The 23,846-nt window shown below is 42.3% G+C and overlaps 1 protein-coding gene across 1 annotated transcript in view; it reads left to right on the forward strand.

Moving 5' to 3' along the window:
* Positions 1-22,774, forward strand: part of LOC146805016 (acetylserotonin O-methyltransferase-like) — a 498,405-nt gene extending 475,631 nt beyond the window's left edge. Inside the window, exons 7-8 of the mRNA XM_085620449.1 lie at positions 9,419-9,541; positions 22,563-22,774. Of these exons, the coding sequence (XP_085476575.1) occupies positions 9,419-9,541; positions 22,563-22,774 (335 nt within the window). The remainder of the gene's footprint in view (positions 1-9,418; positions 9,542-22,562) is intronic.
* Positions 22,775-23,846: the final 1,072 nt, after the last annotated feature.

Here is a 23,846-nt window from a genome sequence, read left to right on the forward strand (position 1 = left end):
AATGTCACGGGTGCAATGGCGGCTTCCTGCTGTATCAGCCAGGACAGCAGCCTACCAGGTTTGTCCCCCATATGGTGGGTGCGTGCTGAGTGTGCTGCATTATTTATATTACGGAGCCGGTCCAGCAATCTGGAGTGTTCTTCTCTAATGTGCTCCAGAGGCCCAGCATTGCCCCCCAACGCTTCCCCTTCTCTTCAGAGCAGGTCATTTTCAATGCGTGTGAGGTCTGTTTCAAACTGTCTCCGCATACCCGCCTGTGCAGCCAGACAATCTCCCCTAATGACTACTTTAAACGCGTCCCATTCCACCTGAGGTGTCGTGGTTGTATCAGTATTATCTTCAAAATATTGGGCAATGTTGGCAGCTAGCAAGTTGAAAAATGGCGCACCTAATAGCAAAAATGGTTGCTATCACCAGGTTGGAATTGGCGGGTGAGGGTGTTCCCATAGCATCTCTAAGCTATGTGGGTTGTGATCAGAGTGTGTCCTGCCCAAATAGTAAATTGCTGGGAAGCAGCATTTCCGAGAGCATATAATGGTCTTATCGCACATGCAAATCGTGAGCACCAGAGTAATAGGAAGATTCCCTGTCATGGGGATGTCGGTGTCTCCAGGCATCTCTCAAATGCCACTGTGTTGCCCAGCTAGTTAGTGCCTTCATGGCATAGTATGTGTTTGTACCTGGAAGGGTATGTGTTTGTACCTGGAAGTGGTGGGAAGGAACGGTCTAGTGATATGTCAAGTACACTATTGTAGTCTTCCCCCAGTAACATGGGAACATCGTGCCATGGCGCCAGAATATGCGACATAGTGCAGAGGAAGGTAACCTGCTCTGTGTTAGGAGCATAGAGGGATGCAATCACGATATGTCGGCCATCCAGCGTGCCCTTAACTACAACATACCTGCCCTCCGTATCTATCAATGACTGTGTTATGGTGAGCGGAACCCCTGGCCTCACCCATATCATCGCTCCTCGGGCAAAGGCCGAATATCCTGTGGCATACAATTGACCACGCCAGCGGCGGTGCAATCGTGGAATTTCTGTTTTGGCAAGGTGGGTCTCTTGCAGGAGAGCTATTTGTATATGATGCTGTTTGAGGTACAAATATATCTGATACCTGCGTGACGGTGAATGCATGCCTCTCACATTCCACGTACCAATTTTAAAGGAAGACATAGACTCTACATCGCGCCAAATGTTTATGTGTGTGTATCGGCCCAGCAGTCATGTGCATTACATATAACTTGATGTCACACAGCCTACCTAGCATGCTGACCTGTGGGGTGTTACATTGCATACATCGACATACAGTAAATGATATTGCATAATAAAACCAAAACAAAAACATAATCATAGATAATTCCAAAAGGGCGAGGATGCAACTAGCAATCGCCCAAACTCTCAATGGAGATAACAGTCTAGACAATCTGGGGGGGTAAGCTGCGTATTACACTTTGTTAGCCTACAGTTTGTTTACCTAGCGTCGTAGAGGCTGCCCGTCAGCAGGCAAAATACCATATGAATAAGGCAGTCTGTGTACATCTGCTCAGGAGCATTTATCAAGCAAGCGGTATATAAGTGTGGCCATGTGTTAGCAGCAGAGCGCATGAGCAGGGTCCGCCTCCCCTCCACATGGCAGGATGCTATCTTCGACCCCACATGAGCAATGAGAGTCATAGTGACAACTACTACAGATGGCTATATTGCTAGTGGCCGCGCGCTCCCACACATACACCCAAATACCTCAAATCTTGGGCTATGCAGAGATAGGATTTTGTAGTGTTCATATTATTGTGTCTGCAGTCTGTGGGGTGACATCTGGCTGTTCAGTTGAATCTTGCGAGTCCTGAAGGCCATATATTCGCTCATCATCACTAGATAGGCCCCGTTGACTGGAGTTGGATGTGTCTTCAGTCACCAGAGAGCTGCTTATCTCTGCTACCGCTTGAAGGGCGTCTTGTTGTCCGCTGAGGATCAGTTCTGAGTGTGGGCCTACAGTTGATGAAGGTGGTGTCCGCATTCCCGCCGCTCCACGCTCTCTTCGGCGGCGGCGAAAGGTACCCTTTAACTTTGGTAGTGTTGCCGTCGCGGCAGTGTCCCGAGGTCTCGCAACAGTGAGGTAGCCGATCCTCTGCCTCTTCCGATGTATTAAAGAAATGCGTTTTGTCGCTTACAACCACCCGTAGACGTGCCGGGAATAACTGGGAAAATTTCAGGTTATTTTGACAAAGGCGTTTCATTACTGCCATGCACGAGAGCCTTTGACGCTGTACCTGGATAGTGTAGTCCGGAAAAAACATTATTTTATGATTGTCTATGTGGATATCCTGGTTTCCTGCAGAATGGCATCTCGGTCTCGGTAGTTAAGGAGCCGGAGGAGCAAGGGCCTCGGGTTCAATCTGGTAGGAGGGGGTCTCGCTGGGACTCTATGTGCATGCTCTATGACAAAGTGTGGCGAGAGGGACCCCTCAGGCAAGAGATCTCTAAGCCAGTTCTCCATATGCATGGTGGGCTCCCTTCCTTCCCATCGTTCCGGCACACCTACTATGCGTACATTGTTGCATCGTGCTCGCCCTTCAGCATCCTCGGCTCTATCTTCCAGAAACTCTACACGGTGCAATAAATCTTGTACATGCTTATCTGTCTGAGTCACTTGCGGCTTGATGTCGTTAAGCGTGGTTTCCAGGACAGTAGTTTGGTCTGTTAATTTCCAGTGATCTGCATGCAGATGAGTAAGGTCAATGGCCACCTTGTCGATTTTAGATTCTAGGGAGGTGTGAGTCTGATTGATAGTTGCATCCAGCCGTTCTACTGCAGCGAGCACCGCATCCAGCTTGTTTGCAGCTTGGTCTGTTAATCCCTGTTTCGCCATCTTGTCCGACTTTGGCTTGGACAGCGGCGGTAGGGTCTGCGCTCCCCCTGTTCCAGCCCGTGCCCGGGTGCCACCCGACATTAGTCGCAGAGTGTGTACACCTATGCTGCTCCACGTCGAACAAGACCTCCACACAACGCCCCTAGGGCGCAGATGTCACAGCAGGTCCCTCTTCCACGCCAACAAGCTGCGTTCAGCTGCCACTTCACAGCTTACAGCCCTAACAGCGGAGCCGCTCCACCGTGTATCAGTGTCTTCTCCACAGCGCAGTTGTCAGTCGCGTTGCGGAGCCACTCAGATCATGTTGGGTAGTGGTGCATCAAGTCATCCCAACAAGAGATCACGCTTGGTTGGCTTTGGTGGTGTGAGTCTCCACGGATACCACCTGAGCAGCCTGCAGACGTACCCGCGGTAGCTGTGCAGTGATCACCAGAACAGTAGCCAGCGCCTCTCCGCCACCCCAGGCAGTGATGGGCTGGTTACCAAAACGCCCTAGTATTTGCACTGCAACAGCTCTGGAGGAGCACCACCTTCATGGGCTTCAGGCAGCGAGTGGGGCAAGTGTAGATGTCGTCTGAGCGTTGTCTTGCAGCCCCCTATGAATGCATCAACAGCCTGTTTCCCACCATTAGGCCTTTGGGGGATTTTAATATGTCACCACTGCCCATATATGGGAGAATGTCAGTTCAGAAACCAGCTTTTGGTGGTGAGCAGGTAGTTCTGCAGGGGTAGTGCCCTTCATACAGTGCCTCGCCGTGGGGCCAGGGGTAACGGCATTTGCCCGAGCGGCGCCGACACAGCCGATCCCCATCTCTTCACCACGACAGCCAGCGACCAGGTCGGCGAAGCCTCACTCCTCCACTTGCTCCCACCATCTTGAACCCTCTCTTGGACCCAGCCTGAGTGAGACCTGTACCCCAAGAGGTGTCCCACCAGTCCTGGATTCTTGGTCATGGTGCTAACAGTGCCCAAATGGGCAATTTCCAAAACTGAGTACTTAGACGAAATTTGCCCAAAAAGTACTGTGAGAACCACAAAGAGACCAGTACAACCTGCTTGCCTGTCCGCCCAAGCTACATTGCAGGTTGTATTGACTTTGTCGCTTCTCCTGTTATGTTCTTCTCTGCAGCAGCACATCTGTTTCAGTCGTTCTTCGTCCAAGGGATGTCCAGCCTCATGGAAGTGTCTTCAGCTACAGCCTTCTGCTTCCTCCCGCTAGACTTTTTCAATTTACATTTTGGCAACTAAGTCAGAACATAGAAATCTGTGCTGTGCCTTTGACCCAAAGGCATCTGACGACAACACTCCCTCTTCGGACATTGCCTGCAGCCTTTCCTGCAGCCTTTTCCCACTGAACCTTACCTTTTCAGACATTTTTCTTCAGAAATGTTTCCAGGTCCAAAGGTAAGCGCTGACTGGGCTCAAGCTACTTCCTGTATCTGAACCACGCCCCATTGCGGTAAGTCTCAACTTTCGACTTTCACCCCCCCATTGCGGTAAGTCTCAACTTTCGACTTTCACCCAGTCTTGTCTGACTAGATATCCACGACAGGATGTCCGCAGCTGGCCCTTTGATCCTTTAGGCACTCATTATAAAAATCTTTTAAAAAATGTATAACTCCAGTTCTACTGATTGGAGCTTTGTCATTTTGGTCTCAAGTAATTTATGAAAATTCACTCTATTTTTCTAAAATGGCATTGGGATTTTTCTTGTGTTGTGTTTTCACTAATTTACTGTTTGTGTGCTGCATGAATATTTTACACATTGCCTCTAAGTTAAGCCTGACTGCTTCTTGTTCCAAGTACCCATGGTTGAGCACAGGTTAATTTAGTGACTTTTTTGTGTTTCACCCTGCAAGGGATTGTGGCTGTATTTTGAACAGGGCTAATACTTTAGCCAACCAAAGCCTGATTTCTCACAAATATCCCCCAGATTTGTTAAAATACAAACACAGAAATGTTGCATTACTTGTGAAGCTTAACTTTCTATTATGGAAATATAGCCAATTACTGATCATTATAACTGGGGATTTCAATCAAAATCTCTTACCATATGCCTTGCAAATTTCAAGTTCACTTGACTTAATTTAACAGACAAACTTTAAATATTTTATCTGACCTAGCATTTTGTGGGCTCAACAGGGAAGACTACTAACGATTATATCTTCCTTCGCTATACTCATTTTCATATGTGTAAATGTTTTGAAATAAACAAGAGAATTGAAAGTGACCATGATCCTCAGAAAATTATATATTATCTCAAATTTGACGAGTTTGAATTGCAGAAAACCTTAAACAATAACCATATGACTATTGTGTATATGAAAAAGCTCAAATGGATGAGAAACTCGTGATAAAATCTGTGAGTTCAACTCGGTGTCACAAAATTTCAAAAGTAATCTCTTCAGGAGTGGCTCCCTCATCATGGAAAAGAGCAGTTGTGCATCCTATTCATAGGAAGACTCAAAACAAGATACAAGAAATTATCAACTATTTGCCTGGCTAGATTTTGAGAGGAAACCTTTCTCAAAATATTTACTAAACACTCTTGCAAAATTGGCTACAGATCAGGGCTCAATACCATTAACTCAAACAGGTTTTCATCAGAGATGTGCTACAATTGATAATATTGTTGCATTGTCCCTTCTTGCAAAAAAGTGCTAAAGAAGAACATGCCCTGTACGCTTGCTACATGGATTATTTCACAGCCTTTGACAAAGTTGATCACCATTGACTGTGGAATAAGCTTAGAAAATGCGAAATTGATCGGACACTAATGCACTTCCTAATTGAGTTACACTCCGATACATGGCTATGAGCGAGAAATACAACCAATAATACTTTCTCTTCAAATATGCTGACCAAGAGTGCTTTTAAAAAAGGCTGCATCCCTGCTCCACTTTTATTTTCTTTGTATATAGCCGACTTGCATGAGTTCCTTAATCAAGAACAATCAGTGCCCCTAACATTGGGAATGCATGGAATCAGACATCTGGCATATGCTGACAATTGGGTAATAATTTTGCAAACGTCAACAGAATTGCAACATCTTTTGAGTCGACTAAATGAATTCAATTATGCCAATGGAATAACAGCCAAATATTCAAAAACAAAAATCATGGTGTTCGAAAAGAAATAAAAAAATATCTTGGAACTTGGCGACGCTAAAATTGAAATTGTCAACCAACATGATTATCTTGCCGCCTCGATTGATACTAGGTTATCCTGGTCTTATCTTCTTTCAGTCCAAAAGCTCAAACCTACCATTACCACCAAATCAGCAATGAGATTTGCCAAACAATTTAAAGGTAGATTCATAGACTCTTCTCTAAAAGCTTTAAGAATAAAACTCATTCGGTTTCTACTTTATGCTTCGCTGGTCCTAATTGGTAAGACTATCATTGATCTTGATAAAATCTACATGCAAAGAATACAGCAAATTTTACATCTTCAATCAGCTACCCCTCACTTTGTCATGAGGTTGGAGTTAAATGTAAAATATTTATTATCACTCCCCGCAAGCTAGTGTAAATTACCTATGTGATCATGCAGGCGCATATTCGGCCACCTTGAAATCTTTAATTTACCTGGAACACACAATATATTAAAAATAAGGTTTGGAATTAACCATCTCATTTTTAAACAAGGTTATTAAAGCATATAATTGATCAGCTTTTAGGATTCTGGCAATATTAAGTTGAGCGCCACGAAAGAGTATTAGAAGGAAGACCCGAAGAGTATTTTAAGGAAGATCCTATCCAGTGGTCAAAGGGGGAAAAACCTAGCCTCACAAAAAAAAAAAACAGGTGGATTTTGTATAGGACTGTTATTTATTGTTGTATAAGGAATATATTAACTCTAGTCTGCAAGGTGCAATAAAAAGGAAATACTTAAGATTCCGATTGTTATATGTACCTGATCATGAATTTGAGGGATCTTGGAGTCCGCTTCTACAAGGGAAGACTAATACCCACTCAGAGGCTACAAAGAGGGAACCCTGAGTCATTTATTATATATCTGTCCGAAACTGATGCCTCAAAGGAGATAATATTTGCGGAGCCTTTGAATGACGTCAGCATAAGTTCAATATCAAAGCCAGCTAGATACTATTTTAGTATAAAACAAATCATGTTTGTATTATTAAATAAACATATTAATAGAACTGTAATTATTATAAGTCAATATAAGTTTCACTTTTTATAATTCTGTTTTTACAAGTTTATTCTGATGATTGCTAAATTCCTATTTTGTATTGTAATCCATGTGGTTCATACAATAACATTTATGTACTACTACCACTGCAAATTTGACAAAACATGTCATATTAACATAATATAAAACTCTCTCTACCCTTTTCCCCCTACAAACTCAACATCTCACTCTTATAACATGATGGAAGCAGTCTCATAAAAAACCAATACAAATATTTATGAGATTCGTATATTACCTCAAAAAAGTAGAAATGAAAAATGACACAAAATTAAAATACAATAAAATAACCATAAATACGAAATAATAAATAATAAATTAGAAAACAATATTTTTCACAATGTTATTAAAAAAAATACTTAAAGGACTATTCTGTCCATGATATATTGAACATCACAATATTCTTGACACAATATTTTTGAGCAAAAGAAACACAATTGATAGACGGAATTCAGAACAAATCAAAACATTCACCCCCAGTCAAGAGATCTGGGTTAAATCCATCATTCTTTTGCTCACCATGCCACCCCAGTTTAGAACTGGCCATATGCAAATCAGTCTGTGACATTTACACAAAAGTGTACATTCACCTTTGTGATTCTGGCCCATAGATGCCATGTTGTCCTAACCATGTTTAATGTTCAGTTTCACATCAATTATCATTCTATCTCTACTCCAAACGCTACTAAACATTCCTGAAATCAAGATCAGAAACCTGACACAACCAATGCACAGAGGAAATTTAAAAAAAAGTTCACATCATGAGTTCTGGAGTAGCTTACAACTTGCTGAATAAGCGCGTCAGGGCCTTGTCAGGGTTTAAGTGCAATATAAATATATTTACAGTTACAATCACAATGAACATAAGTACTACGCATTTTTGATTTTTGTAGGTAGCTCTTGGTCTTAGTTTGACTGCAGATTTGCATTTGTATTTCTCAAGACTGGAAACACTTCCAATATACTCCTATAGACTGCTGTAGTGTCGGAAACTCCGCCTTCATGGGTAGAATGTTCTAATAATGTTGTGGCCTGCCACAGAGAGCTAAACTGCCCATTAAAGCCCTGTTCAAATTGGACCAATCACAACAGAGAAAGACTTTAATGTACGTGTAGTTTCTTAAATTTGTAGGAATATTCTGCCCATAAGACAGAAAGTCCTCATTAAAAAAAAAAGTAGGCTCCTGGTAGAATAAGGGGTTTAAAACTCCCCAGTAGCTCAGAAGCTTCTGGGCCTTTACCAACTCTTGCTGTGTATGTCTGAAAGTTACAGCCACATGCAGACCCACTTCACCAAACAGCAACAGAAGGAGCTGCAAAAGGCTCTAGTTCTCCCTCGACTCTGACAAACAGCTTTTCTTCAACTGGCAGAGCTGAAATGACACAGGAGCTGAAGAAATTCCCTACTTCTTCCACAGCTCCATCGCTGTGCAAAACACCAGAAAATGGAGGAGGAAATTCCTGATGTATTCCTTCACCTACAGCCTCTGAGCCGCTCTCTTCCTCTGCAATTCATATGTCTTGCCATGACAGGAGAGAGTAAAATATTGATTTTAGTTTAGGGTATTGTAACATTGATAACATTCATATGCCACTGCTGCCCTACTGTCTTCAATGTGCCTGTCAACATGCCAATTTTTTTTTTAAAAAGTTAGAAGTAAAATTCACAATAAATTGTCTTCCAGAATTATGACTGATGCATTAGTTTAACTAATGGAAACACAGAAGTTGACAAGCACAGGATTCAGTAAGGCACAAATTACTGTATATTCAAAAGACATATTTACAAAATGCTCTATTCAGCAAGATGGCAAAAAATGAAGTAAAGCTGCACAGAAAGTATGTTTTTTCATAAATATACTTTGTGAGAGCAGAGGCCAGGGGTAGAAGAGGTGATATTATCAATTTTATGGATGGATTGAGGGAGGTGGTCAAATGACAGCCTTCAAGCTCGATAAAATGGTCTTCAGGACTCCTTTTAAATCTATGATGCTGATCACAGCTCTGAGCTAGTTTGGAAAAGTATTCCTTAGGTCAAGCAACTTATAGGAAGTGCAGTGGGGCACAAGGCGGTGTGTACGTTTTCCTGACAAGGTAAATATTGCAGTGTTTACTACGGAAGACTGATTTCTCTCCTATGAGAACACAGTAGAGCTTTTGTGTCTTATTTCAGTGTTAACCATAGTCCTGGTTGATTTTTGAAGTTGTTATAGCTATAACAAGGTGTAATAGAAATATCAAACCTATTTACAGAAATGGAGAACATAGAATTTTTAATGTTAATGTAAGCAGGAATACTTACAGAAATGTGTACTGATACATTATCTTCCTTCTAGGTGACTTTTTTAAAGATCCAGTTCCAGAAGCTGACTTGTACATCATAGCCCAAATCCTGCATTGTTTTAACAGTGATAAAGGCCTGCAACTGTTATCAAAAGTTTACAATTCCTGCAAGCCAGGTACCATGAGTTTCTTTTCAATTCAAAGTAATTCAAATGTAATGTATATCAATGAAAAAAATTATTAACAAAATGAATGAAAGCAAAACCTAAGTGGTGCAACCATAACTTTTAAGCTATTGGCCTATTGAGTCACTATGGTATTTTGAAAAATAAATCAGTATTTATTGTCACAGATAACTAATACTGATTACAATGTAGTCTGAGTCTAAATACGTGTTCAAAGCAAGGTTACATCATAGCTATTGTATAATTAAATCATATTCAGTACTATGGGGCTGGAATTTCTCAAAGGTTTTACCTGACACTTTCATTTAATGATTTAATGTATGGAATTTGTAATCCCTTCAACTGTCCACATCAATTAAAGTTGGCTATTTTCTTCCAACCCCTCCTATCACTTCACTTTGAAATTAAAGGAGTTAAAAAAATACCATGTAATATTTCAAGTTACTTAATTAAAGGAGATACTCTTTTTGCTCTTAAGCCACTCGCCTGATGGAAGCATTTTTTTAGATGTTTTTGCATCAATGTTGTGAAAACTCAATAACTTTTATGATGAAAAATGACTAAAGCAAATTGCATACCCCGAATTAGACCTTGAAATTCTTGTTGAAGTGGTGCAATCATTGTACGTTTTTTTCATCTCACCTGTTTATGAATGTTGCCAAATTATAAAAGAAAAACGTGTTTTTTGTTAAAATTATTTAAGAGGCCTTTTAACTTTGAACTGCATCAGCAAACATAGGAAGTCAGGTGAGGGTAATGTTATGAGATAAATCGGGAATTATAGGAATATATAGGACATCTTAAAAGGCAGGCTCTCTTCCCTTTTGTCACCCCGCCCCCCACATTTTAAACTCTTCTTTTTTGACATATTCTGCCTTCTTTCATAACCATCTTGATGCTTTCCTAAATCAGTATGCCACACTGTCATCTTGACTATGTCACTATCTATTTTCTGGCCCATTGTTCTACATGTGTTTCCTTTCTTTCTCACCCTATCCAGGTCTTCTTTGTGTTTCAATCTCTTTTCATTCTCTTGACCCTCATCACTTTTGCCCCCTTTCTCCTAAAAAAAACGAATTCTCTGCTGGTTTTTCTGTCTTTTTTCAGCATCACACTCTGACCTCTCTTTGCTGTGTTTACCTCATATTACAATGGGCACTCTGTTTGTCATGTCTCACAGCTCAATGACCACTCTACTGGGGAGGTTCAGACTAACATGTGAAAAGTAGACATCGGTCCATATATCTGAGAGTTTTTGCAGGAGTATGCACTGTTTGGGCATTTTTAGAAAAATGATTTCTCCTCATCCCTCCAGATTAGTGGGTAGTGGGTAAGATGTTCAGCCAGTAAACTAATGTTTATCCTTCAGTTTCAGATATGAATTTGTTCCTAACCACTTTCAAAGTTCATTAGCCACCAGTGCCCTGAGGGACTGCTGAGGATTCATGTAGAGCTGCAGATGGGTCTTCAAACAGCATGGGATAGAGATAAGTGAAGTCGTTTTAGGGCTAACTGATTGACTCGTATTCTCTAAGGGGCAGCTGGGGTTTATAATCAGGAACATCTAGGGCCTAATGGTTTTCAGGAAGGGAAATGAGGAGTAGTCTGGGAGTCGCAGAACATGAGACATCTGATGGCAGAGAACAGTAGAAGAGATCTGAAGGGTGATAGAATGGACTCCGGTCCAGAAGAGAGCTTCGAAGTGCCGGCAGAAAAATGTCTGATAGGCTCTAATGACTGGGAGTGGGACACTGATTATCAGCAGAGTAGGATATTAAGCCGTCCACACAACTATGAGGGCTAGCATGGGCTCTAAATGCTGGCACCATGAGAGGGTGACCGAAGGCTGCCAGTTGGGTTTGAGCACTGGTGGTACGTTAGATGGCAGTAGAGCCTGACATCCAGCTGCAAAGTTGGACACAGTAGGAACCGAGGGCCGGTTGATGGGTTTGATTGTAATGAAGCTTAGGGCTGATTGATGGGTTTTAAAGGCTATACAAAATGTAGCTTTCAACTAAGATTTCGAAGGGCTGTGTCACTAAGTATATCGATGTGACTGGGTTTTCAGATCTATCCGGGTTTTCAGATCTGCCAGGTTTTCAGAACAACATTGTTAGAAATTGGGTTGTTGTTTGACTGGGGTGTGAGCCTTGGTTAAGCGACAGCCACTGTATCTTGCAGTGCGAACCACAAAAAGTCACTAACCCAATCTATGGTTAACCCTGGGTAGCTTGGCACAAATAGCAGTCAGGATTAACTTAGAGGCTTAACTTAGAGGCAATGTGTAAAGTATCTATGCAGCACACAAACAGTAATAAAATGAAAACACAACAAAAGTAAAATGCAAGACCAATGTAGAAAAACAGAGTTCATTATTTGACACCAAAATGACAAACATCTATCAGTAGAACCCGGAGTTATGAATTTTCAAAGTTTTTAGTAAAAACATGTGTCCAGAGGTTCAATGTGAAAACCGCGAATATCTAGTCAAAGTAAAAAAAATATGGCTGACCTCAATGAAGCGTGGTTCGGGTACAAGAAGTGGATTAGGCCCGGTCAGTGCTTGCCTCAGAACTTAGAAGAATTTCTAAGAAAATGTTCTGCAAAGTTAAAGTTCAGTGGGGCAAGGCTGCAGGAGGTGTGGGAGGAGAGAGCTTTGTCGTTGTATGACCTTAGGTCAAAGCCGCAATGAAGATTTCTACGTTCGGAATTAGTCATTGAATGGAAATTGAAAAATCTCCAGTGGGATGATGCAGCCTAGGCCAGTTCCACAAGGTCATATACCCCTTTGGCAAAGGACTTCTGAAAAGGATTTGCTGCTGCGGAGAAGAAAGTAGTGGGAGAAGCTTTAAAGTCAATATGACCATCAATGCACCTCGGGTGGAATGTGAGCATTTTGATCCAGGTCTCCCCTAGTTCTCAGAGCAGTTTCGGACCAAAATTTGTCTAAGTCCTCATTTTTAGTTTTTGGTGCTTTGATCTTGTAGGCGTTAGTTTTTACTAAAAGCTTTGAAAATTCACGACTCCAGTTCTACTGATTGGACTTTTGTCTTTTTGGTGTCAAATAATTTATTAAAATGCACTACATTTTTTTAATTGGTTTTGGATTTTTCCCATGTTATGTTTTCACTTTATTACTGTCAGTGTGCTGCATAAATACTTTACACTTTGCTTCTAAGTTAAGCCTGACTCCTTTTGTTCCAACCTACCCCGGGTTATGCACAGGTTAAATTTGTGACTTTTTGTGGTTCACCCTGCCACAGACTGTAGTTATCGCTTGACCAGGGCTCACACCCCAGTCCAACAACAACCCAATTTCTAACATTGATGGCAGCTGTGGGATCAGGATTAGTGTTTGTACAGTACCATACACTTATTTGTGATACACAAAAATCCCATACAGTACCTTATATATAAAACATCTATGGAAAAGTATTTTTGATCAAGGGAGATCAAGCAGTTTTCGACTACATTGAGAAAGCTGGAAAGGGCACAACCTACTCATCAAACACAAAATAAATAGCATCAGTTTTATGCTATTTAGGCAGAAGACATGTAAATACTGTAGGATAGTAGAATTTCACCTAGTTTGCCAGCACCAGATAAATACTAAATAAATCTTGTCATCTTGGGCACTTCAGCCGTAACCAACAGAATGCGCATTAGCCTGTGCATCAGGCTTGTGCAAAACATGATTTTCAAAGTATCCCCATGGGTCAATAATTCCACAGATCACTGAGTTTTCTATCTGAATAACATCAATCATCAGGGCACTTGAAAAAAATTACCAATAAGTTTGCTCCATAATTTTTCCTTCCCATCAAATACAATTCTTTGTAAATAGCACTCATTTTGCACTATCTTTCACAACATTAACAATAGTTTTTCATGAAATGATCACACATTGCTTCTGAAAATTCTATCAACAATTTAGGTATGATTGTTACATTTTTATATATTTGATTTAGACTCTATTTAGGTCATCATCGCATTCTTTATTTCAGTCAATTAAGAATATTAAAGCACATAATTAGTAGTTTATACACATAAATAATCAGACAAATTTCCGTCAAGTCTAAAAAATATTCAAGAAACATAATACGTCTCAAATTCAAGAAAAATAATTTCCTAAGAGAAAGTGCAGAGATGCAATAAAACATATTTAGACAACTCACAGAAGATGAAAACAGCAGTGGCTAATAGTTCCCAACAATAATACAGCAATGATGCATAACTAGGTTCTAGACATTACGAAGAACTAAAACATTATCAGATTGGACAGCACACCCCGAACCAAAGCCAGAGGGGTTGTTGTGAGCTAATTTGAAATAATGTCCCAGCGCTAGTGGCTTCTGCTACTTCGGCCTGCAACGACACTCTTCTGAGTGACCAGGCCCAACTTAAAAATCTTACAAGTTCAAATACGATTGGCTCAGAGGTATCAGATTTTAATATATGTAAAGCACCCAGGTACTGCTACACTACAAGGCTGTGGCAAAGAGGGAAACATCCACCTGTATCCTGGTTTATTATACTTGTGGCAGTACAGTACAAAATGCACCTCGGTTTCCAGAGTAAACGGACCATCCCATTTCTGTTACCATTCTGTGCACCATCTCAAAGTGAAACCCCAGAGTGGCAGCGTGCCAACCTGGAAGCAAATATACAGCGATTTTGTGGTGGGAGGTGGGAGTAATTCTATCAAGAAACAGCTCTCTAGGTGGGGAACATTTATGGATTAAAAATGTATCTGTGGGGTCATCAGGCCTAGCTTCACCCAATACATTTTGTAAAACATGCTTCAAATAAATGTTTTGGGCCCAGTTGGCTGGATTTGCCCTCAGCGTACTGAGGTCTTCCCAAACAGCCCAAGCTTTAAGTCATCACATAGGATTTTCGCAGCTTTAATCTATTGATTGATACAGTGCTTATCTAGTAGCAGCAATGTCTGGAATGCAGCTTTAAAGGGAGCCAGCTACTAGGTTTTTCAAATTCTACTCCAATAAGTCAGGATTTTTAAGCGGGTAATTTGGTCAAACCTTTTAATGCTCAAATCCCATCTTAGAGTTGTAAGTGGGAGTGCTGTTGTGGACACTCAAAGCTGATCTACTAAATTTGTTTTCTGTTTTTTATATGGTTGTCAATTGTGTCTTCGAAATGTTTACTCCATATAGAGCACCTCTAAAAGCCATTGATCTGTTTACCTCTATGGTGGGCAATACAGCCCTGATAGTCAATGCTTTGTATCTCCTAATCATAGCTGCTGCTCTGTATGTTCATATAAAATTGGCATTTACCAGTTGAAGGTCCCAGGAGAGCTTGTCAATGAGCCTAGCTCTCAGGTAGTCAACGCTCCAGACCTGGTCAATGCTAGAGCCCTCCACAGTCATCTTGGGCCCGATTCACAAAAGTAATCTGAGTCAAAACCCTAACTTTACGACTTTCGGTATTCACAAAAGGCATTTAGGAGTAGTAAAGTTAGGATTCCTAACTTTACTACTCCTAAACTGAGACGAAATCCTAACTTTACAACTTTCGGTATTCACAAAGGGCATTTAGGAGTAGTAAAGTTAGGAATCCTAACTTTACTACTCCCAAATGCCTTTTGTGAATACTTAAAGTTGTAAAGTTAGGATTCTGTCTCAGTTTAGGGCTACAAATGAAATAGGACCAGTCTGCAGAAAGTTTTCGGGGTGTTATCCATGAGGCTAACTGTCCTATAGTTTGCAGGAGAGTATTTGAGTCCCTTTTTATGGATTAGGACAATAATGGCATATGGGAAAGGGCGACCCTCATTTCCTCAATTGAGAACTCCATAAAACGAGTGCTAGAAGCAAAGGGGTCAGATGTCATTGTTGCTGTACTGTCACCCATGTCCACCCCCTGGGAATCGTTATGGACAACATCTTATGTTCTTATTCTACAAACTTTCGGTTAAAAGTGTAGGTGTAACTTCACTTGTCATATGATATCTAATGCAACTAAATATGAGAATAAGAAAATATTTTCCAAGTGTTAGTCCACCTCACTCCTATTTATACATGCCTACTGATTCCTCTTTTCTGTGTTTATTTTTTTCAAGATCAATAGACTCTTAATAGAAAACTACTTTTACTGGGTTAATAAAATTTAATTTAAGACATTACTTGAACACTCAAGTAAAACAGTTAAAATAAAGTTTCATTACATTCTGTATTGGCCTTGCCTTAAAAGTGTGTTTTGCTTGTTTGTCCTTCTCTGCATTTAATATGTGCTTTATTTCTTCTATATGCAACTTATCATATTGTGGTCTTTTTCTGGGTTTAGTGAGTTAGAATATACATCTTCAGTATTTTTTATGAATTTACTTTTGAATTATGATACATTATGTTTGCTTAGTCTCTTCTTTTTGCAACCCATTCCGTTGTGGATTCTTTGTTGGTTCACTGTAATTAAATATATAATCCCAGCAGTTTTTATGCATGTAATTATGAGTAGGCCCTCAGGAAGTGAAACATTGTAAATTACTTCAAAGTCGCAAACGTGTTGTCATGCAAACATTTTTTAAACATATTCCTGTGTTATTGTTGAAGTCATCAACCTTTTACCTTGGAGAATATTATGATTTTTTCTCAACTGGAACTTGTTGATCTCAACAACTTTCCTTGCTAAAAAATTATTGGATGTCAACAATTTTTCTTCCTAAAAATTAAATATTTTTAGGTATTCTGAGGATCCAATATGCCCTCTTCCCCTCATTTTATTTAGATTTACTAAATAAACCTCTTTTTTTAAAGAATGGTTAAATAAAACAGAGTAACTTTACAGTTTTGCTTGTGGTTAGCTACATAGGAAAAAGGTCAAGCATTTAACTGGCTGCTGGCTAAATTGCAGGCAACTTATACTACTTGACTACTAGCTGTGGAGCTAGACGATAAACTCCCTGATTTAACACACTGCTGGTTAAAATAAACAGAATCTCAGCCATATAGCCAGCCACAGGTGAAAAGTGGTGTGTGTTTGCAATGAGGGAAACTGCTAGCTAACTAGTACAGAATTTCTGCTGTTTAGCCAGCGTCTTAGAAAGTAATTAAATGTTTTTGTTATTTTTCTGGCCAACAGCTAAATGTCAATAATTATAGATACAAGTGAAATTAGTTCATTCACCTGCCTGCTTACTAACTAATATAGAACCTCTTTTACTACATGTCCTTTTTTTACCACATTATACACAATCTCTGCTGTTTAGCCAGCTGTCTGATAGTAAAGCTTCTTTACCATTTACACAGCTGTAGACCAAATAGTACATAATCTGCTGATTTGCCAGCAACCTGAGAAGCAATAAAGTTAGTTTGCAATATGTAAATTGACCAACACAGTGGTATAGAATTACTGCAACCTGGCTAAATCTCTCCTATTTAACTAGTGTTCAAATTAAATATCTAACTGATGTCTGTGTGCCCACCATTGTTATTTAGATCTGGCTTGACAGCGCAACTGTCGGCATGACATGTTGTTATCAATTCCTTGTATATGGTCACCCCAGGTACTTGATCCTAATGTGAAAAGGAAAATAAGAAAGAAGGAAAGAAAATGGCTCTAAGGGGGGTCTTCCTTATTTGGAAGTATTGCCCTCACACACCCATATGGGTGTAATGCTTCATCCCAGGATTTTGCTCCTCGTGGGGCCGATGCTGCAATGCCCCACAAGCCCAGCGAGAGGGCTCTTTGGCAGAGTTCTTTTTGTATCAATCATGATGGTGTATGCAGGTGTGAGGAGCTAAAGGTCAAGTGAAAGAAGTGATCGAAAATTACCTTCGGGAAGTCAAATAAAATTGTATTCAAGGTTCCTTTGGTAAGGTTAAAAAAGAAGGGGGTCATTGGTAAGTTTAAAAGCTAAGGGGGTCATTACGATGGCCGTTGCAGGGATCGGGACCGGCCGCCATGCATGCTGAGGTCCCGCACAACTAATTAGGATGTGACCGCCACCATGGCGGTCGCATCTTGCAATTTAACATTGCGGCGGGCGCTGCTGACAGCAGCACATGCCGCAATGTTAAAAATGGATGTGTTGCAGTTGACTGCACTACGTGGCAAGCACCACACGGTGCTTGCCACTCAGTGCAGGGAAATGCAGGGGGGTACCATTTTTTTTTAAACATCTTTTTATTGAAAGAAATGTTGCTTTTAATATAGATGGCTCAACTTTCAGGTATTGCACATCATATCAATCATGTGATAACAGTATTATGATCACCATACAGCATTACAGTCATGCTAGCAGGAGACAAGACGCGTCATAATAGTGCATGTACTACAATGTCAGCATTACCAGAACTCCGCTGCCAGGAGGCTATAAACGTTTCACATTATCTCTGTTTGTGATGTCAGCGCCAAGAGTCAATTAACAATGCCCATTTAAGTAAACTATAACTAACTATAAAAAAAATATAAAACACCAAAGAGCGCCATCTGTAGCATGGGGGAACTACACCGTGGGGGAGGGGTGCGAGAGAGTGTGAGGGTCAATACATTGCGAGACTGAGAAAAACAGTTATGTCGGGATCTAGGGAAATGCTGCTGACGTGTGGAGGGTCCACAATGGTTGCTTACTGCGTCTGATCCACCGGGCCAGAACGGTGGCGATCCCCACAAGTCTGTCAAGGAGTGAAGGAAGAGAAGGGGGAGGGGGAGAAGAGTGGGATAGCATGTCACGGCGTGACGATGGCAGTCACAGGAGGGGGCTGCAAGGCTTGTTCCACAGTATCTGGGTGCGTGAGGTGTTTGAGGAGTTCATCCCAGGTCTGCGCGATCGGATATTTGCGCAACCCCGCAATCTCCTCTTTATGTAGCGTATTGCTCTCGGCTGGTGCCCATATCGTAAAGGACTTCTCCCAGCTAGCTGGTATTGGTGGGTCAGTGTGCTTCCAATGTTTTGTGATGAGGCACCTTGCCATTATCAAGCCCAGGTCTATGAATCTGGATGTTATTCTATTCTTTTTTGTCCGTGTGTGTAGCCCCAGAATACAGATTTCCCAGGTAAAAGGTAGGGGGACCGTAGTGCATTTTGTCAAGGCGTCCACCACTGCCTGCCAGTAGGATCGCAGGGAGGTGCAAAGCCACAGCATGTGCAGCAGATCAGCACCTATTAGGTGACATCAGGGGCAAGCAGAAGTATCTAGGTGGAAGTAGTCATTTATCTTATCAGGGGAGTGGTACGCTTTATGAATTATATATGTCTGAATAAGTTTGAATCTTGAGTTGCGTGGTATGTAAGTCGATCCGGCCGCTATCATTTCCCACTCCTTGTCAGTCCATAGATGACCCATGTCTGCAGCCCACCTCTCACGCAGTCTCATCAGTGGTTTCAGCGTGTGCATCAGGAGAGCCTCTGTCAGCCAGTGTACCACGGTGAGCCCTCACCCATCACATGTAGGTATTGCATAAGTAAATGCGCTTGAGGTTCGGTAGTGATGTCTCCCCAGGTTGTCGTCAAGGTGCGCACTATTGCTGCATATAAGAGGAAGTGGCCAGCTAGGACGTCATTTTCTCTGGATAGTGTGTCAAACGTGAGAAGGGTGCCCTCCGCATAAAAATTTCCCACCGCGTCTAATCCCGCCTCATGCCACGCTTGTAGTTCAGCATCGGCCACTCTCCCCCTACCCCTGGGAGTCCCCAACAATGGTATCAATGGAGCATAAGGAAGCGTGTCGCGGGTCAAGTAGAGGCTTCTCCTGAAGCACTTATGGGCCAGTGACACATAGATCTGGGGTGGACAGGGGAGCTGATTTATGGGGTGAAAAAGGTAATACAGCCGGGACTGTGGCCACGGCGGTGTCGTAGACGCTGTGCCCGTCAGTTCGTGTCCGCTCATCCACTTTGACAACCATTGCAACTGGGAGGCCAGATAATACAATTCCATATTCGGAGCCACAAGACCGCCGCTACTCATGGGCGCGTATAGTTTCCTTAGCGCTATTCGGGGCCTGCCTTTGTTACAAATCAGATCGCGGAGAATGCCCTCCAGATCCCGGAGAATCTTCACTGGGACGTACACTGGGAGGTTAGAATAATAATATAGCAGCCGTGGCAAAACTACCATTTTCGTCAAGGTTACGCGGCTCATCACGCCCAACTGAAGTGTCTTCCAGAACCGGACCTGTGCTCGGATTGCCGTTATGGCCCGCACCAGATTGCCATCCAAGATGTCTGCCGGGGATCTGTAGATATATATGCCCAGGTACCTGAGCATGGATAGATACCAAGTCAGTGCGGCTACGTTGATAGTGATGGGCTTGTCAGTCACCCTATTGACAAAAGAATAAACTCCAGACTTCGTCCAGTTTACTTTGAGCCCCGACAGCCGCTCAAACCACCGGAAGACGTCCGCTATGACTGGTGGTATATTCTGCAAATCTCTAATATACAACAATAAGTCATCTGCGTATAGCGAGACCGTGTGCAGCCCGTCTCCCACCGGTATGCCCCAGCCATCTCCTTTGGCCCTGAGTAATGCCGCCAGCGGTTCCATAGCTAGGGAAAAGAGCAGTGGGGACAACGGACATCCTTGCCGCGTCCCTCGTCTGATCCTCAAGGCATCAGAGATCAGCCTCCCCGTCTTGACCCATACCGTAGGGCGTTGGTAAAGAAGACCTACCATCTGTATGTAGTTGTCTCCTAACTCATACTTGCGCAAGACTGCAGCCAGGTAAGGCCATTCTAGGGAGTCAAAAGCTTTCTCCAGATCAATAACTAAGCATCCGGAGTATGGCCAGTCATGGGGGGCATATGTATGCACGCGGAATAGTCACCGTATGTTTACGGAAGTGCTTCTAGTAGGGACAAAGCCATTCTGGTCGGGGTGGACCAGTGTCTTCACCAGCGGAGCTAAGCGTTTAGCCAACACATATGCGAATATTTTATAATCTAAATTGAGGAGTGCCAGGGGGCGATAGGAGCCGAGGAGTTGGGGGTCTTGGCCCGGCTTAAGCAGAGAGTCAAGGGTCACCTCCATTTGTTTAGGCGTTAGTGAGGAGTCCTCTACATCGGCCGTGTACAGGGTCAATAAGTGCGGAAGCAAGACATCAGAGTATGCCTTATAAAATTCTGCAGGCAAACCGTCGGGGATTTGCCATTAGAGAGCGAAAAGATGCTGTCACGCAGTTCCTCCTGCAGGAGAGGAGCATTGAGCTCTTCCTGCTGTTCGGGGGTGGGCTGCTGCAACTCGGCTCCTGTCAGGAAGGACAGCCAGCTCCCCCCAACACAAGTGGGGCCCACAATGGGCCCCCAAAACCAATCCTGCCAGCCTTTCAATGGCGGCTTACATGCCACGGAAAGGCTGGCTGCGGCCAGCATCCTAATCTGGCGGACAGTGCCTGCTAGGCACCCCCACCATTTTGCTGATGCTGACCGCTCTGCCAGGCAATCATAACGATTGCCTGTGGCGGATCCCTGGCAGGCGGTTTTTGCACCCACCACGGTCGCGGTCAGATTCCCCCACCATCATAATGTGGCAAGGGGAAAGTTGCTTTCTGATGGCAGAAGACCTGCCACCGCACTGTTGGCGGTGGCTGGCCTTCTGCCATCATAATTACCCCCTAAGTTAGGATAGTAAGCACAGAGCTAGGAAATGCCACAATCTGGTGTGCTAAATCTAATAAACGGTCGAAGTTTCATAAATCAGGTCAACATGTTTCATGCCCTATTGGATCCCCAGCATTTCTTCAGGACCAAATGTGAGTGCCCTCCCCTGCTGTAGGGAGGTTATATTAGTTATTGCCTTATGTTAACCATGGTTTTGATACATATGATCAATAGTGTCTGTAATATGCTCACCCCAAAAGGTACCCATAAACCAACCTGGAGAAAGAGAATGTAAAGAGGGAAATAAAAACGCATGAGGAATATGAAACCAGTTACACTGTTTAAAATATTGTGGACAACACAGATAAAGCCAAACTTGTCACTACATATTGTCACATCATGCAGTGCCATGCTGTGTTGTCAGAGCTTAACGTTTGCTCTGCTATCGGTGAGTGCCACCTGTGCCAAACTCACTTGTGATATCACTGTATACATGTGTCGTATATGATGCATACAAGTAACTCACAACTTGACATAAACAGACATACCACACACATTGTCATATTTACAGAATAAAAACAGCATAAAAACATTAGTGCTAATGTCTGTGTATCCTCCATGAAATGTTGATGTTTCTAGACTTGTCTCTGACACGGATTCCTCAAATTTGCCAATTTCCACCTGGACGCATTGAAGAAAATGAATCACCTCATCTCCACTGATTTTTGCAAATAAGTTGTCTCCTGACTAGATTTCAGAAATTACATAATAGCAGCAGCTCCTAAACTTCACTTACTCCACTCTGATTCATCCTAAACTCTGTTGCCAAGCTGATAAACTAGTCAGATTCACCATCACAGCCAGAGTACCATCAAAATTTGTTGACTCGTGCACAGATCTATACCCGAGAAAACTCCTCTGTACCAAGCAAACGCATCTCAGTATCTCAAGTGGCTCAAGGGGTCTCAAAAGTCACAAAAACTCTTTTCTTGAACGTTCTAAATTGAGAATATCATCTGCCCACTCAATCTTTCTCAAAGAACTCAAGGCTCTTTTTTCCAAAGATTCCTAGACTAAAACCTCTAAAAACTAAAACTGGGTATATGGAACATGTAATGCAAGAGATACAAAGACTACTTGAAAATCTTCCTTGTAACATGGGAACCTTTAGTATAATTATTTACATCTACAAGTAATCACAGCAGATCAATAAATACGCGAAGTCTTCTTCAAAGTAATCATGGTACCAAATAGACTGTTATGACAGGAATCCACTGTTAAAAGTCCTAAAGTTGTTAAGCCATTCAAGAAATTTTACAGTAACTTATTTTTCGCATTAGTTAATCCTAACACCGAAATATTGGAAATGATTCACAGCTTGTGCACTTCTGAGCTGTGAAAAATATTGTTTAAGAGGAAATCCAACTAATGCTGTCCTTGTTGTTGCTAGGTGGTGCGGTGCTCCTGGTGGAAAGCTTTCTAAACGAAGACAACAGTGGACCTTTGACAGCCCAGTTCATGAGCCTGCTTATGTTGTTACGAACCAAAGGCAAAGAGAAAACTCCATCCGAATACACAAAGCTCCTGAAAGCAGCTGGGTTTAGGGACATCAAAGTCAAGATAACTGGAAAGTTATGTGATGCAATATTAGCTAGAAAGTAACATGCTCTGTAATTACTTTGTATCACCCTATATGTAATGGGAGATCAGTCATGCAGTCTTATATGCCAGAATTTGTGTGTGTGTGTGTGTAGTTTATGTGGTGATTTTTTAAGGCTAATGCTTTTAGATTTAATGCTTCCCCCTACTTCATGTTGTTAGTTTGTGAAATTGAGTTTAACTTTAATGCTAAAAATAAAGGCTCCTATGAACAACCAAACATAATATAACTTTTTACACTGGTAGGATGTTTCCCATTCTGCATTGCTGCAAAAATAATCACATCCCCCCCTTGTTTGCCTCCACTTCCAGTTGATATTAGTTTTTGATGCACAAAGCCTAGTCTTGGAGGAGAAATTTAGAAGGCAAGATGGCGGCCGCTGCTGTGGCTGTGTGAGCTGACTCGCTTCCTCTACCGGCTGTGAAAACCCCCTCTCCTCACCTTCAAGCCCATCTGTACTCCATGATTTGGCGATCTTGGCCTTGGTTCTGGGAGGTGCCATTGCCATGCCAGCTGGTGCCTTGGAAAGCCCTTAGCGCCGTCTCCGTGTTTGCATGCAGCGCGTATGTGCTGGAAAAGATGCCGCCGAAAACCAGGACGAAAGGAGCAAAGAATCGCGGTCCTTCAGGGAACTCCGCTCTGGTTCCTGACATCAAAGCGAATACCAAAAACAAACGCTGCTCCGTGAGTACTCCCGCCGGGGGTCTCTCGGGGGCTGGGGGAATAAATAAGAACAATTCCAAAACGGTACCCGCCCTGTTCAAAGCCTACGGAGTTAAGCATAGAGAGACACTTCCCAAATGTGACGGGAAAGGGAAAGCGAACTCCGGCAACACGGCGATCGCATCTATCAATGTACCATTCACCGTTGCAGCACAAATTGTGCCTCAGCTGACGCTGCAAAGTCCTGTAATTCTATCAGCTGACCTATCAGCATCTGAGCTGACTCTGGAGCCTTTGAAACATGCCATTGATGAACTAACTGCTGTTGGGGGTTTGGAAACGCCTGAATCTGTTTGCAATGCTTTCCAAGATGATAATAATGGCACGGGCACCCTAGAACATCAAGCCAAA

The sequence above is a fragment of the Triturus cristatus genome, chromosome 8, assembly GCF_964204655.1.
Source record: "Triturus cristatus chromosome 8, aTriCri1.1, whole genome shotgun sequence".
In the NCBI taxonomy this organism is placed as follows: domain Eukaryota; kingdom Metazoa; phylum Chordata; class Amphibia; order Caudata; family Salamandridae; genus Triturus; species Triturus cristatus.